We start from the raw sequence: 15,264 nt of genomic DNA, 5'->3' as shown, positions 1-15,264 counted from the left end.
CATAAAAGCCAGGCTTGCAGAGGGTAGCATCCTGGGTAAAACAATGAGGAATGGAGGACTGGTAACTGGTAGTTATTATAACAGTTGCTGCAAAAATGGACATTAACCTGCCCACCTATATTGATGGAATAGAAACCTTAGTGATTCATAAAGAATGTAGATGGGGGCCAATATGTCCAATAGTGGGTGCCGAGCTTTAGGAAATCTTGGAACCTGGGCAAAAATCTAGACTTCTGCTGTTTCCACAGCTATAGGAAAGTGAAGAAGGCATTTGCTCTGCCAAATAACATATCAAATAAAATGTGTTATACCTGTTGTCACAGACTTGTAATTATTTTTCTCCTCTGATTAAAAAAAAGTGTATATGCCTTTAAGACTATTAAGAACAGTATCTTTAAAGGAGAAAGTGCTGGAGACAGTGTGCCACAGCTGCATTTTGTGTTACCCTGGGCAACAGCGAGAGGGGTCACATGGTAATGTTTCCACTTGGCTGTGTGCGGAACTGGCAGAAACCAGTTATTTTGGAGAGACTTTGCAGCAGGGCGTACTGAAGAGAAAAGGAGCTGTTGATTCTACAAGCCCAGTTAATTCCAAGAAAAGAAAAAAAGCCTTTGTACTGTTGTGCTCATCGTTCCAAGAACTGTAATTTTGCTGCAGCCAAAGAGTTGAATGCCGATCTTCTGAAGGACTATTTTCATCAAATCCACATGAAGACTTTGAGTGGCCTTTGCCTATTTCCATATTAGAAGACCTCATCCACCAGGAACATAACCTACAAAGACTTATTTATTAAGATAGCTAATTTTTTAAAACTCCACTTTTTAAAAAAAACAATTAACTGTTACTTTTGAATGTGAGAGAATGGGGAGTTAGGTTAAAATAAGTTAAGATTTTAAGAAATTAGGTTTATTTTAATAGTGTTCAGGCATCAGTTTTTTTTTTGTTGTCTAAAGATACCTGGTTTGGGCTGTTTCATTCTGGGGTTACTAGAGTGTTTAATTTGGCAGTTTTCCAATTGGGTGTGAAAGCTTAATATGCTGCAACCTGTGGAGTGACAAGACTGAATTGACAGTGTATTGTTCCTGCCTCGGTCATAACACTATAGATTGGTGGCTGGCTTATGTTACTCCATGTAGTAACCCAGAAGATTATGGGGATAGAACAGAGGAATGGGACTGACTCGATGGACTGAATGGCCACCTTCTGTGGTGTAATGACTGACCTTTATTGCCACAGGTGGAGATGCCTCCTGTCGAGACTGATGAAGTTACCCTGCAGCATATGGCACAGGTTTACACCACCTTTGTGAAGCACATCTCTTGCCTGCTCTCTAGTTAAGTGCAGGGATCTTCTCCTTGGCCTATATGTTTAAGGATGAATCAAATTAGTTTTTCCTCGGATGTTGTTCACATTAACCAGTATCCCTGTTTTCTTCCTGCAAATAGGCCAAATAAAGTGGGATTTCAAGTGATCCTCTAAGTACAAAAAGGGAAGTAAGTAGAATAATTTATGGAACAAGAATCAATCTACAAATCCCTTTCACCCATCTTAACTCCAATTAGCAAATTGCTTTCAGCAGTAGCAAAAAAAATGGAGTATCAGTTGCTGGAAGCTGAGAGGTCTTGTTCGAAAAGACAACTAATCTTCATCTAGTGGCCAGCTTTTATGGGCATAAACAGGAACTAGCATTGTTCCTTTTGAAAATGAGGTGAAATCAGCTCTCTAAATTTATGCAAGAAGCTTCTGCCTGTTTTGGGAAGATGGTGGCCTTGTTGACAACCATCAGAGTTTCCCAGAGTGAGCAAAATCATCTGCACCTGGTTTTGCCTACTTTACCACTCAATACACCTCCTTTCAAGGTACTAATCAAGTTAAAATTCTCAAACTGGTTTTCAAATCTTTCTATGGTCTTGCCTCTCCCTATCTGTAACCTCCTGCAACCCGAAGATCTCTGCATACGTTCAATTCTGGCCTCTTGCATATCCCTGATTTTCATTGCTGCACCATGCTTTCAAAGCCCTAAGCTCTCTGCATGTCTCATCCTTTAAGTGACGCTCTGTTGACTAACTTTTTGGGAATCTGTCCTCTTATCTCATGGCTTAGTGCCAAATTTCATTTGCTAATACTCCTATGCAACACCTTGGGTCATTTTACTACCTTAACAGCACCATATAAATGCAAGTTTGTGTTGTCGAACAGAGACTAATATCTGCCATCCTCTGCAATTCAGCATTTGGATCCTTTTCTAATATCTCAGACACCAAACTATACTCATACACCACCACTGCTTCATATTAGTACTACTGATTTAGCAATCTAGTTCAATGTTTGCTTTGTTGTGCTTATTTGCAGTGACTTAGCATGATTTGCATTGTTACACTCTTAGAGCCAAAGTTGGTGGAAGCCATTTCCATAAATAAATTAAAGGGAGTTGGCCAGGAACTTGGAGTTGCAAACGAAAAGCAAGGGTGAGGAATTATGTATAACTGCTGTCCTGAGAAGCTAGTCGAGGGCCAAAAGCTTCTGCCTGTACTGCAAGTTAAGCTTCCATAGGAAGGAAAGTTTTTTGAAGATGGAAGAGAAGTACAGGAGCACAGCTGAAAACTTTGTCTTCAATGGAGTGAAACTATATAGTCAATGTATGGTTAAAAGGGACTTTATAGCATGAGTACTTTACTTTTGGGAGTGTAGCCACTGTTGTAATGCAAGAAATGCAATAGAAAATTGATGCACAGCAAGCTCCCACAAACAGCATTATGGCAATGACCAGATAATTTGTGAGTGATGTTGATTGAGGGATACCAGAGAACTCCCCTCTTCTTCAAAACTGTTCCAAGAGCTCTTTTCCATACACCTCAGAACAAGGCTTACTACATGCTTGAAAATATATTCTGCCAACACTGGCTTTTCATAGTGAACATGCATCCAATTAAACCCTAATTTTAGAATTCATCTTTCCTGGGACAGTTATTACACAATTTTAAAATCCAAGTTTAATTTAGAAAAGCCCAATTGAAGTGATTTTAAATACCTCCTCCACACACTGATTTCTTTTTATCTACATTAATCATTTACAAGTGAACCAACTCATCTACTTAACATGAAAGCAGTTTATTATTTGACTACACTGTCTAACATATCAGTAAACCATAATTTAGCATAATCTACTCTACACTGCTTCAAGGTAATTACAAAAAGAGACATTCTGCAGTTTACATTAAAGAAATACTACTAAGTGCTTCCTGGGAGAGTGAAATGCCTTTTTTTTTTGCAGTGGTTACTGCTCAGTATATTAAGAGCCAAAAAAATCTAGTTTCTCACTAAACTGCTTAGTAACAATTAAATGTTTACCATCAGCAGTAAATGAATATGCAAAAGCATTAATTGGGTGGTACTTGTCAGTTTTAATGTTGCAGTCAAATCCGATCAACTATTCTGTACTAAAGATTTTGACTTGTTCATATTTAATTTCAGTACAAGTGAGAAAAATACTTTTACATCAGGTAACTTCTTAAAAAGGTTATGGTGCTCATTCTCTGAACAGCTGCAAAATTTCTGCTGAACTGATATTTTTCAGTACTATCACAGAACTGTTACTCCTCTGTTTGCAATAGTGTGCCACAGCTGCACTTATTACCTAGGCAACAGGGGAGAGGTCACATTGTTTCAATTTGACTAAAAACCAGCTAAAACCAGTTTAGAGACACCAGCGAAGGAAAGAGCTATCTATTTCTCTCATCAGAAATTCTACAATGAGCTATAGGCTGTGTTAACTGCCTGAGGAAAAAACCCTTTGAAGACACCATTTGTACTGCTGGAGGTAGAAAAATTCTTTTAACTTAAAGTTTGAATCTCTTGACTAATTGGGTTTCCTGGAATTTGCAGTAAGGTTTCGACTGAGCGGTTTGACACCTGCTGCAGCCAAAGTTTGAATGCCTATCTACTAAAACACTTTCTTCAAATCCATATGGAGACTGAGTGGCATTTAATTATTTTTACACCAAGATACCTCACCCATCAGGAATGTAACCCACAAAGACTAACAACCCAATTATTTATTCTTAAACAGCTAACTTTTTAAAACATCATTCTTTAAAAAAAAACTGGTTAACCATTGATTTGAGTGAGAATATGGGGGAGTTTGGTTAAAATAAGTTAAGGTCTTTAGACATAGGTTCATCTTAATGGTGTTTAAGATTTAGTTTTTAATAAATAGTTAATTTGTTGTCTAAACATATCTGGTTTGGTCTGCTTTATTCCAGGGGCTACTAGAGTGTTTAATCTGGCTGTTTTCCAGTTGGGTGGGAAAACTTTAATATGCTGTGACCTGAGGAGTGATGGGACTGAATTGACAGTGCATTGCTCCCACCTCAGTCATAACAATACTGCTTTGGTAATGCTGGGATGGATATCATGTGTGTCATTAGTTGAGAGTCTTTGAGCCAGAGTGAAAGCAGCCAAAAACTATTTAGTACAAAAATAAAACATTGCAAGCATGCAATTAGCCAAGCAGCATCTGAATGACAAAGACAAATTAATCTTTTCAGTATTACTATATCTAAACTGGCAAACACCTGAATAGAGCTTCAAGCTGACTTATCTGAAGAGGCAGTAAGTTAAATATTTGACAAAGATTACCAAATGCTGGAAATCTAAAGTAAATTACACCCGAAATGCTAGTGCAGATTTTTTTCAAAATATAGCATGTTAAAGGTCTATACAAAGAGGTAGAGGGGAGGAATAGCCTTCATGATTAAGGATGAAATCACTTCAATGGGAAGACAGGATATAATATAAACAGGCCATGGGGACTTTAAGGGTAGAATTATGAAAGGGAAAAGGATTTAAGACTCATGGGAGTTGTGTGTAGGCTCTCTGGGAGCAGCTGCAAAGTGGTAGATTGTATAAATGCAGAATTAGACAAGCATGTAGTAAAGGCAGAGTGGTTTTAAATGAGGATTTTAACTGTTCTATAGATTGGGATAAACAGACTAGCACCTGCACAAAGGCACTGAATTTCTTGAGGGTGTGTCCAGGATAGTTTTCTGCAATATAACCTAGAACCAAGGGGTCACAACATATTCAATTTTTGAATGAGTCAGATTTGGTTAACAGCCCAACAGTGCATGAATATTTGATTGATATGATTGAGTTCAGTGTTTGAAAGTGAAAAATCTAGGTTTAGGTAAATTTGACTTCAATGCAGTGAGACTGTCCACAGTAAACTGGGCAAATGTGGGTAAAATGACAGGTCAGTAAGAGGTTTGAGAGAATTTAATGTGATATATCAGCTGATCAACTGAAGGGCAAAGCTCTACATGTCAAAAAAGAGCCATGGACAACTTTGACAATGTAAAACTAAAAATTACATAATGCACAAAAACACAGATCCTGGCAACTGGAAAAAAATGAACAGCAAAGGGTGACAGAGGTATAAAAAGGGAATAAAATTTGCAAGGGCTATTAAGATATTGTAAAATATTAGGAAAGGGTGGTCAGGAGCAATGAATCCCTTAAACAGATAATGGAGTCAACTGAAATAAGGAAATGGCTGACATGCTAATTACTTTGCATCAGTATATACAGTTGAAGAGGCCAGTATGCCAGGCATCCTAAGGTAATACTGAATGCAAGAAAAATAACTACTAAAGTGTAACAAATCCCCAGGACCAGAGTTTCCATCCCAGCATTTAAAGAAATTAGGCAAGAACATTGTAGGTGGCCTAACTATATTCTTCCGAAGTGTTCTCTATTCGGGAACCATTCCTTTAGATTGGAAAATGACATTAAGAAAGGCAAAGGAGGAAAACCCAATTAGCCCAACATCTGTAGTCATGAAATTAAAGTCTATAATTAAGGATACGGTCACTGAATACCTTCAATTTTCAGTTGATCAGAGAGCACAATATGGATTTGTAAAGGGTAGGTCATGCCGGACAACTTGATTTTTTTTTTTAAAAAGAGGTAGCTGAAATAGTGGACAGGGGAATGTCTGCAGATGTTATTTATATGGGCTTCCAGGATAAGAGATTGTTGGCTAAAGTTAAAGTTTTTGGAATTGAAGGCAAATGATTGACCCAGTTAAGAAATTGGTTATGTGGCAGGAGACAGTAGGAGTAATAGGATGGATGTGACCAGTGTCCCGCAAGGATGTGTCAGGGCCTCAATTATTCACCATATTTATTAACAATGGTGATGGAATAGAAAGGTACATATCAGTTTGTTGATGGTACAAAGCTAGGCAGCACTGTAAATAGTGTACAGTGACTGAGCAAAACTGGTAAATGGATTTCAACGAAGGCAAAAGTGAAGTCATCCACTTTGGACCTAAAGGATAGAACAGGGTACTTTCTAAATGATGAAAAGCAAACAACAGTGAAGGTCCAGAGATTTTAGGGCTCAGTACATCGACCATTAAAATCATGAACTACAGAAAAAAAAGGAAGGCTGGCCTTGATAGCTAGAGGATTAAAATACAAAGGGGTAGAAGTCATGCTTCAGCTATAACAAAAGCCCTTAGACCACACCCAGAGTACTGTGAACAGTTGAGCACTACACCTTAGGAAGGATATAATGGCCTTGGAGTGAGTGCAGCATAGATTTACTAAATTGGTAACTGGACTCCAAGGGTTAGATCACAGGGGGAGATTACATTCTTCCCTGGAATTTAGAAAGTTAAGGGGTAATTTGATTTGAAATTTGATATTAAAAGGGGAATAGAGTAGATGGAGAAAATATTTCTCTGGGGAGTCTAGGACTAGGGGGCATAGTTTAAAAATTAGAGCCGGACCTTTCAGGAGTGACATTAGGAAATACATCTACAAGCAAAGGGTGGTAGAAGTTTGGAACTCTTCTGCAAATCACAATTCACACTATCAACTGTTAGTTTTGAAACCGATTGATAGACTGGTTATCCAAAAGGGATACTGGGCAAAGGCAGGTATTATGGAGTTAGGTTACATATCAACCAGGATCTCAAATGACTGAAAAGGCTCGATGGGCACAATAGCTTACTCTTGTTCATATGCTTGTTGACCTGCTGTGAATCATTCAAGTTACTGACTGAGCCCTAAAAGACATAGCTGCTCGATTGGGTCTGCAGCAGGTGGTGAGGCAACCAAGAGGGAAAAACTAAACCCTCGTCCTCACCAATCTACCCATCGCAGATGCATCCATGACCATATTGGTAGGACTGATCACCGCACAGTCCTTGTGGCGATGAAGACTTGTCTTCACATTGAGGATACTCACCATGGTATTGTTTAGCATAACCACCATGCTAAATGGAATAGATTTCAAACAGATCTAGCAACTCAAAACTGGGCATCCATATGCATTGTGGGCCATCAGCAGCAGAATTGTATTCAACCACAATCTGTAATCTCATGGCCTTTACCCATTACCATCAAGACAGGGGGATCAACCCTGGTTCAAAGAAGAGTGCAGAAGAGCATGCCAGGAGCAGCACCAGACATACCTAAATATGAAGAGTTAGCCAGGTGAAGCTACAACACAGGACTACTTGCATGTCAAACAGCAGAAGCAGCATGCGATAGACAGGGATAAGCGAACCCAACCAACCAGATCCAAGTTCTGCAATTCTACCAGAGCCAGTCGTGAAGGACAATTAAACAGGAGGAAGAGGCTCCACAAATATCCTCATCCTCAATGATGGGGGGGGGAGCCCACCATATCAGTGCAAAAGACAAGGGTGAAGCATTTGCATCCATCTTCAGCCAGAAGTGCTGAGTGCATGATCCATCTTGTCCTCCTCCCGAGCTCTTCAGCATCACAGATGCCAGTCTTCAGCCAATCCAACTCACTCCATGTGGTAAAGAAACGGCTGAAGGCACTGGATACTGCAAAAGCTATGGGTCCTGACAACATTCCGGCCATAGTACCGAAGACTTATGTTCCAGAACTAACCATGCCTCTAGCCAACCTGTTCCAGTACAGCTACAATACTGGCATCTACCCAGCAATGTGGAAAATTGCCCAGGTATGTCCTGTACACAGAATTAGTACAAATCCAACCTGGCCAATTACCTTCGATCAAAGTGATGCAAGAGGTTGTCAACAGCGCTATGAAGCAACACTTGCTCAGCAATAACCTGCTCACTGACTCAGTTTGGGTCCCACTAGGGCCACTCAACTCCTGACTTTGGCACAGCCTTGGTCCAAACATGGACACAAGAGCTGAACTCCAGAAGCAAGGAGAGAGTGACTGTCTTGCCATCAAGGCAGCATTTGACACAGTATAGCATCAAGGAGCCCCAGCAAAACTTAAGTCAATGGAATCAGGGGAAAAGTCTGCTGGTTGGAGTTATACAGAGCATAAAGGAAGATGGTTGTGGTTGTTGGAGGTCAATCATCTCAGTCCCAGGACATGACTGCAGGAGTTCCTCCAGGGTAGTGTCCTAAGCCCAACCATCTTCAGCTGTTTCATCAATGACCTTCCCTCCATATGTCAGAAGTGGGGATGTTCACTGATAATTGCACAATGTTCAGCACCATTTGATACTGAAGCAGCCCATGTCCAGGTCTTGCCACATATGGACAACATCCAGGCTTGGACTGATAAGTAGCAAGTAACATTCACCCCACACAAGTGCCAGACAATGACCATCTCCCCTTGATGATCAATGGTATTACCATATCAAATCCCCCACGAACACCATCCTGGGGGGTTACTACTGAGAACTGGACCAGCCACACACACACTGGATACAAGAGGAGGTCAGAGGCTGGGAATTCTGCAGTGAGTAACCCACCTTCTGACTCCCCAATGCCTATCCACCATCTATCTACAAGGCACAAGTCAGGAGTGTGATGGAATACTCTCAATTTGCCTGGATAGGTGAAGCTCCAACACAAGAAGCTCGACACCATCAAAGACAAAGCAGCCCACTTGGTTGGCACCTCATCCACCGTCTTCAACATTCACTCCCTCGAGCACAGATAGTGACAGCAGTGTGCATCATCTCAAGACATACTGCAGCAACTCACCAAGGCTCCTTTGACAGTACCTTCCAAACCCGTGACCTCCACCACCTAGAAGGACAAGGACAGCAGATGCATGGAGACACCACCACCTGCAAGTTCCCTTCCAAGACACCATCCTGACTTGGAACTGTATCGCTGTTCCTTCACTGTCACTGGATCAAAATCCTGGAACTCCCTTCTTAACAGTACTGTTGATGTACCTACACCACAAGCACTGCAGCGGTTCAAGGCAGCAGCTCATCACCTTCTCAAGGGCAATCCCATGAACGAATATAAAAACATGAAAGCTTACTGCACAAGTTTACGGCAATGGGTAAAACCTGGATAAATAACTGAATAAATAACATTTGTAAGTGTGCACAACTATGGCAAACAAAACTCAATACAAGTAAATACAGCTTAAACATTGGGGGAAAAAAAACTTAACAGGGTTAGGCAATTATTTGGGCTGGAGGGCCACTTAGTTTTGGTGAGCCACACACAAAATGAATTGCTTTAACAGCTACGTTAGAATTTGCTATGCCATTTATTTGTATAGTGAATCCTTCAGGTCATTTCCACACTTAAACATAAATTAATATGCTAATGAACATGATACAAATTTACCCAAAAATACTTAGTTGATATTATGCCATAACAAACTGGTTACTTGACAACTGCTGTAAAAGTTTTCTAAAAAGCAATTTAAGCAGTATTAAACTGATATTTCAATCATACTAACACCTATAAAATTTGTCCTAACGCTTTTAGTTTGTAAAGTGATTTCATAATAGCTCAAAATATAATCTTATATTTGCATATTGAAAATTAGGTTAAGGAAAACAAAAACTCAACAGAAAGAATGAAGCAGCATTTTCAAGTCCACATAGTATTGAGCTTGGATTCCACCTCTCGCCCCGTCACTTTAATGTTGGATTGATTTTTTTTGGTGGGGGGCTTGTTTTTGTTTGTTTCAGAATTTAATTAAATGTTATCTTGTTTAATTGAAATAAAATTCAACTAATTTCCATTGGGCCCTGCTTTACTCCAAGATAGACTGGTGAATAACCACTGTATTTGATCTTTGTTGCCCATACTACTATTTGCTTTGCCCCAGGTTGAACATCCTTAACATTGTCATTAAAGTGCAGTAGAAAATGTTCACAAAGCCAAGACTACTTCAGTTTCTAATATACCCAAAAAAAAGTTGGCCAAGTATAGCAGAAAGCAGCATGAAGTGTGGAAACAGGAGAAAAGTGCACTTTATAGCTAGTAAATTGCTTTATTGCTGTTTAATGCTTTTATATAGCTGACAATTAGCAACCAGTTTATTTTTTTAAACTATCACTATATGGTGTGCTGTGGAATTTTACAGTAGCTGAGCAGTAAAGTTTGCTGAGTGGTTACCAATTCCCACCTCACTGCCGCTGAAATGGACTGGCTTGTTAAAAGAAAAGTGCATTTTTCTGAAATAAAACCAAGTGCTGGAAGTACCCAGCAGGTCTGACAGCATTGGAGAGAAGCAAAGTTAACATTTCAGGTCAGTGACCTTTCATCAGAACTGGCAACGGTTAGCATTTTTCTGGTTGGACCTGGCAAGTGTCAAACCCTAGCGAGGACCAATTTGTGCATACTGTACTCCAGATGTGCAGTTTTGATTTTTTTTTTTTCCTTTTGCTAGACACTGGCAGGCTGCATAGAATCAACTGGTTACAGCTACAGCCCGAGGCCATATTTTGGCTTAAAAGAGTTAGCTATGAGAGGGACTGAAGGAGTTCTGCAAGTGATGGTCAACACTGACTATGTCCAGTCATTGCAAACAATGTTGAACAATACTGTCAAACTAAAAGATCAACAGTTTGAGGCATTTATGCTGAAGAGATGTAATGATTTGGTGAGGCTCTGTCTTGAACAATGTTCAGTTCTGCTCACTGAAGAACAGGGAAAACAGAGTACCTGGATGTAACAAGGGCCATAAAGCTGATAGTGTCATAGGATAGGTTAGAAATAAACTTGTGTTTTAAGTTCTGAAAGGAAGAATAAATGAACCTTGTGGAGTATACAAGATGTTAAGTGAAGCATGCATGCTTATGTTCATTACAAATACAGAATTATGGGGACATAGATATAAAGTGGTAATTCAGATTGTGTCTGATGGGGAGCACCATTTCACACAAAGTAATCAATACCCAGAATGGTCTGCAAAATATGAAAGTGTGAGGGAAAAAACCACTAGAGTTAGATATGATGAGTTTTGATCCTATGGAAGGATGACATAGAAAGAGGTCAGTGTGGTATTATATGTACTTAATGAGCCCCAAGATTTCTGGTTTTAATACACAGTCTGGACATAACAGTTTGAGCTGTTTGCCAAACATCTGTCAAATCTGAAAGCCAAGTTTACAATTCAAGAAAAAAGTGGAGACGAGAAAAATCTTGCTAATTGCATACCAGAAAATTAATACCAATAGATTTCACAGCTACAAGAAAAAAGCAGACAATGCTGGAAACAGGTCAGACAACACCTGTGGAAAAGACCAAATAGGAATAAAGGAACCAAAGTATGCCATTCGGTCTGTTCTACCATTCAATTAGATAACAGATCTAGACCTTGCGTCACAAAAGGGTTCATTTTTGTACTAAAATCTTGGACCTGTGTTTCAAAAAAATGAGGAAAGATTTTGATCATCTGCAAAAATAATTGGAATTGCTGCAGTGTTTTGAAAGGAAGTTCAGAACAAGGGTTGAACTTTATGGGTGTTTTGAAAGGAAGTTAAACTTGTAAAAGGTCAGGCACATCAGCAGTTTCAAGGAAATCACAGGGATTTGACCTTTCTTCAGAGCAGTTTTTGAACCAGGGAAGTGTGTCCAGACATGTGACTATGTTCAGGAAGGTTCTTTTTTCACTTTGGACCCTTTAAAAGTCTATGAATTGGACAAAGGGCAGGCATTTGAAATTGTTGCTTGACCTGCCTGCAGCAAGAGAAAAGACCCACAAAAGTGTTACCCTTCTCTAAAGGAGACTTGCATTTCTTGAAAAGGAATCTTGCATTTGAAAGGTGGCAGATTCCTGCTGCCACTTGTGTTCTAGGAAATCTGAATTCTTTTAGTGCTGGACTGCTGCTTCAAAACCAAAGCAGATCTGTTGCTACACCCCTGATAGAAGACCTATGTGACACTTGCTGCAGTTAAATTGCCATGAACACCTACCCATCAGCCTGTTCAACAAGCTCGCCTGGAGACACTTAGTGGCATCTGACTATTTGACTCTGGGACACCTCACTGTACCAGAACGTGAACCTCTATTTTTCCTCCTATTCCTAAGGAACAGTAGTAATGCACCCTTTTGAAACCAGTTAATTGTTTCTCTTTGAATGTATGTGTGAGGAACATAGAAAATAGGAGTAGGAATAGGCCATTCAACCCTTCAGGCTTGCTGCACCATTCAGAAAAGATCATGGCTGATCTAATGCAGTACCCTGTTCCCACTTTTTCCACCCATAGCCCTTTGGCATTAATATATCTATCTCCTTCTTGAATATATTTAATGATTTCTGTGGTAGAGAATTCCACAGGTTCACCACCCTCTGAAGAAATCTCTCCATCTCTGTTCTAAATGGCATACCCCATATCCTGAGACTGTGACCCCTGGTCTGGACTCCCCAGCCATTGGGAACATCCTCCCTGCCTCTAGCCTGTCTAGTCCTGTTAGAATTTTATGTGTTTCTAGGAGATCCCCTCTCATTCTTCTAAACTCTAATGAATATAGGCCTAGTCAACCCCATCTCTCCTCATGTCAATCCTGTCATCCCAGGAATCAGTCTAGTAAATCTTTGCACTCCCTCCATGGTAAGAACATCCTTCCTCAGTTAAGGAAACCAAAACTGCACACAATACTCCAGATGTGGTCTCACCAAGACCCTGTATAACTGCAGTAAGACATCCTTGCTCCTATACGCAAATCCTCTTGCAATGAAAGCCAACATACCACTCATCTTAATTACTTGCTGCACCTGAATGCTTGCTTTCAGCAACTGGTGTACAAGGACACCCAGGTCTTGTTGCACCTCCCCCCTTTCCCATGGGGGTTAAGGGATTAAGGAGTTCTCAGATTTATTTCAGTAATTAAGAACTATTTCTTTTCTAATAAATAACATTGATTTGGTTTAAAAAACCTGGTTTGGTGTGCTTCATTCTGGGGGAAAATAATGTTAAATTTGGCTGGTCTTCAGTAGGTGGGAAACTTTGATATGCTATAACCTGTGGAGTAGTGGGACTGAATTAACTGTGCATACTACTCCTGCCTTGGTCGTAACACTTCTAATATGAGTGTTCAGCAAATGCAAGAACTTTACAGGACATTATTCCTTCACAATGTGTTTTACCCCTCCTTGTTCCTTTCTAAAATGCTGTACACCTTCATTGCTAACATAAAAGTTGTTGACTTCCTGACTGATTATATATCCTATTTTGCACATTTATGCTACTTTTCAGATTTCTCTGCAGTAATTAAATAGGAATCTGAAAAACAAACAGCTTCGAGACCATTTTCTGAAACTCATACCAGCATCTCAATTCCTATACACAAGGTACCAGCTTATCCAGAAATTAGGTTTGAAATAGAGCACACAGGTGGCAAATACACAATCAAGAGTTACAGAACTTGGTACAATTTTGTAAGTCACTTCAGAAAATGAACTGATCCTGGTGTTGTAAATGAATCACCGACAAGACTTTAGGTTCCACAAGAAAAAGCAAATTTAGTTAAAGCAGTATTCAGCATGTCTATTGGTCAATAGGGAGTGTTTACTAGAGCTGACTGGCACATTGAAATTCTGTCCCATCAATGTTAAAGCCCAAGAAAGTATATCTTTGCTCGAATAGCATCCAAGATAAAAGTGGGGAGAACATATTAATTGCCTTTAATTGTAAAGGATCAAGAGCATTCAGCTCAGTGGAACAAGGTTTGAATTCTACCATCCCCTTTTATATTTTGACAGTTAGATGCCATTTCTCCATCTTTCTCAAACACCAGGCATTTGGTTTCAGTGTGAATACCCACACCATCATCAAATTCTATACAAGATAATTTTTTTTTTAATATAAAAGTTCATGAGAACTGGAGCTAGTACAAAACTTTTCTGCCAGAGTTCATTAGTTCAGAAGAACTAAAAGTTTATCTTTTTTCCATCTTAAAATGAAATCAGATCTCAACCATATTTTGCATTACGAAGAGTTTCCACTGGGACAATCAGATTTCAATAATGATAATTAAATGCTGAATTACAAATTTCAGCAAAAACATGTTTATTATGCAACACTGATTACATCAAGGGGTCAATGATCTTTCCAGATTACCTCAGCCTTAACAGTAGCTATATTGCAGGAAAACCAATTTGGCTATATGATTCAGCTAAGCAACCCCAAAATTAGTAACAAAAAGTTAAACACATCCTGTTTAAAAAAAAAACCTCGAACAGCAATAAATTAGCAATGGGGATAGTATGATCACTTCAGAGTGAAAAGTGACTGAAAATTCAAACTACTTTCTATGCACATTGTAATAGTCTATATTAAGGTTTGCATGCTGTGAGTTGCCATAACTTCTCCAGATTAGACATTGTATTGCCACAGTTTCAATTAGTTGTCCTTTACACATTAAGGATCTCCAGTTCCTGTAACAATTTCTCACCATCATGAACTGCAAGTGAACAGAAAACTACAAGCTTCATATTTATTAAACATATAGAATAAATTGTTCAGAATTTGCACAGGCTCATTCTGAATTCCTTATAAATAGTGTCAGGCAAATCATCTGTTTACAGATTAGGAATAAAATTGGACCAAAACAGGCCTTGATTTCTGCCAGTGAATGGAAATTTTGTACAGGGTTAAGCTGAGGACAGATTCAAGGTTGGGGATGGGGATGGGGGGGGAGGGAAGGAGAAGGGGGCTGGTGGGTGTGTTGAGAAGAGAGGCACAGTGGAAAGTCACAACCAGTCCATAATCAATCACAAGACATTTTACAGCACGATCACATGCTGATCCCACTTCTCATTTGTGAATTGCAACCAGTTATACTCCATTTGATTAGATGAACACACTGCCCACTTGTCCATGGAAATATCCTTGTGATTGCTGGCTCAAAAGTGCCTCTTTGTACTGTACAGAAAAGCCGTCTTTGCTGCGACTGTGAGAAACTTTCAAGAAAGCAAGTACTGTCAATACAATCCACACTATCCAAGCACACCAGAGGCCAAACTGAAAAAAAAGTTAAGCAGA

General features: G+C 39.5%; 2 protein-coding genes across 3 annotated transcripts in view; one reads left to right on the top strand and one right to left on the bottom strand.

Annotated features, from left to right (window-relative positions):
• sccpdha.1 (saccharopine dehydrogenase a, tandem duplicate 1) overlaps nucleotides 1-15,264 on the top strand; it is a 65,712-nt gene that overhangs the window by 8,493 nt on the left and 41,955 nt on the right. The window lies entirely within an intron of this gene.
• The window catches only part of LOC137376583 (transmembrane protein 179-like), a 31,894-nt gene that overhangs the window by 5,774 nt on the left and 10,856 nt on the right, over nucleotides 1-15,264 (bottom strand). Inside the window, exon 4 of one of the 2 annotated variants that reach the window (XM_068045413.1) lies at nucleotides 14,273-15,243. The exons of the other annotated variant lie outside the window; for it this stretch is intronic. Coding sequence (XP_067901514.1) covers nucleotides 15,073-15,243 — 171 coding nt within the window. The 3' untranslated portion in view covers nucleotides 14,273-15,072. Of the gene's footprint in view, nucleotides 1-14,272; nucleotides 15,244-15,264 lie in introns of those variants that run through there. 2 annotated transcript variants of the gene reach the window in all.

This window comes from Heterodontus francisci, chromosome 13 (assembly GCF_036365525.1).
Source record: "Heterodontus francisci isolate sHetFra1 chromosome 13, sHetFra1.hap1, whole genome shotgun sequence".
NCBI classification, from domain to species: Eukaryota; Metazoa; Chordata; class Chondrichthyes; order Heterodontiformes; family Heterodontidae; genus Heterodontus; species Heterodontus francisci.
The sequence above is the reverse complement of the archived record's forward strand: the minus strand, read 5'-3'. Positions and strand labels throughout refer to the sequence as shown.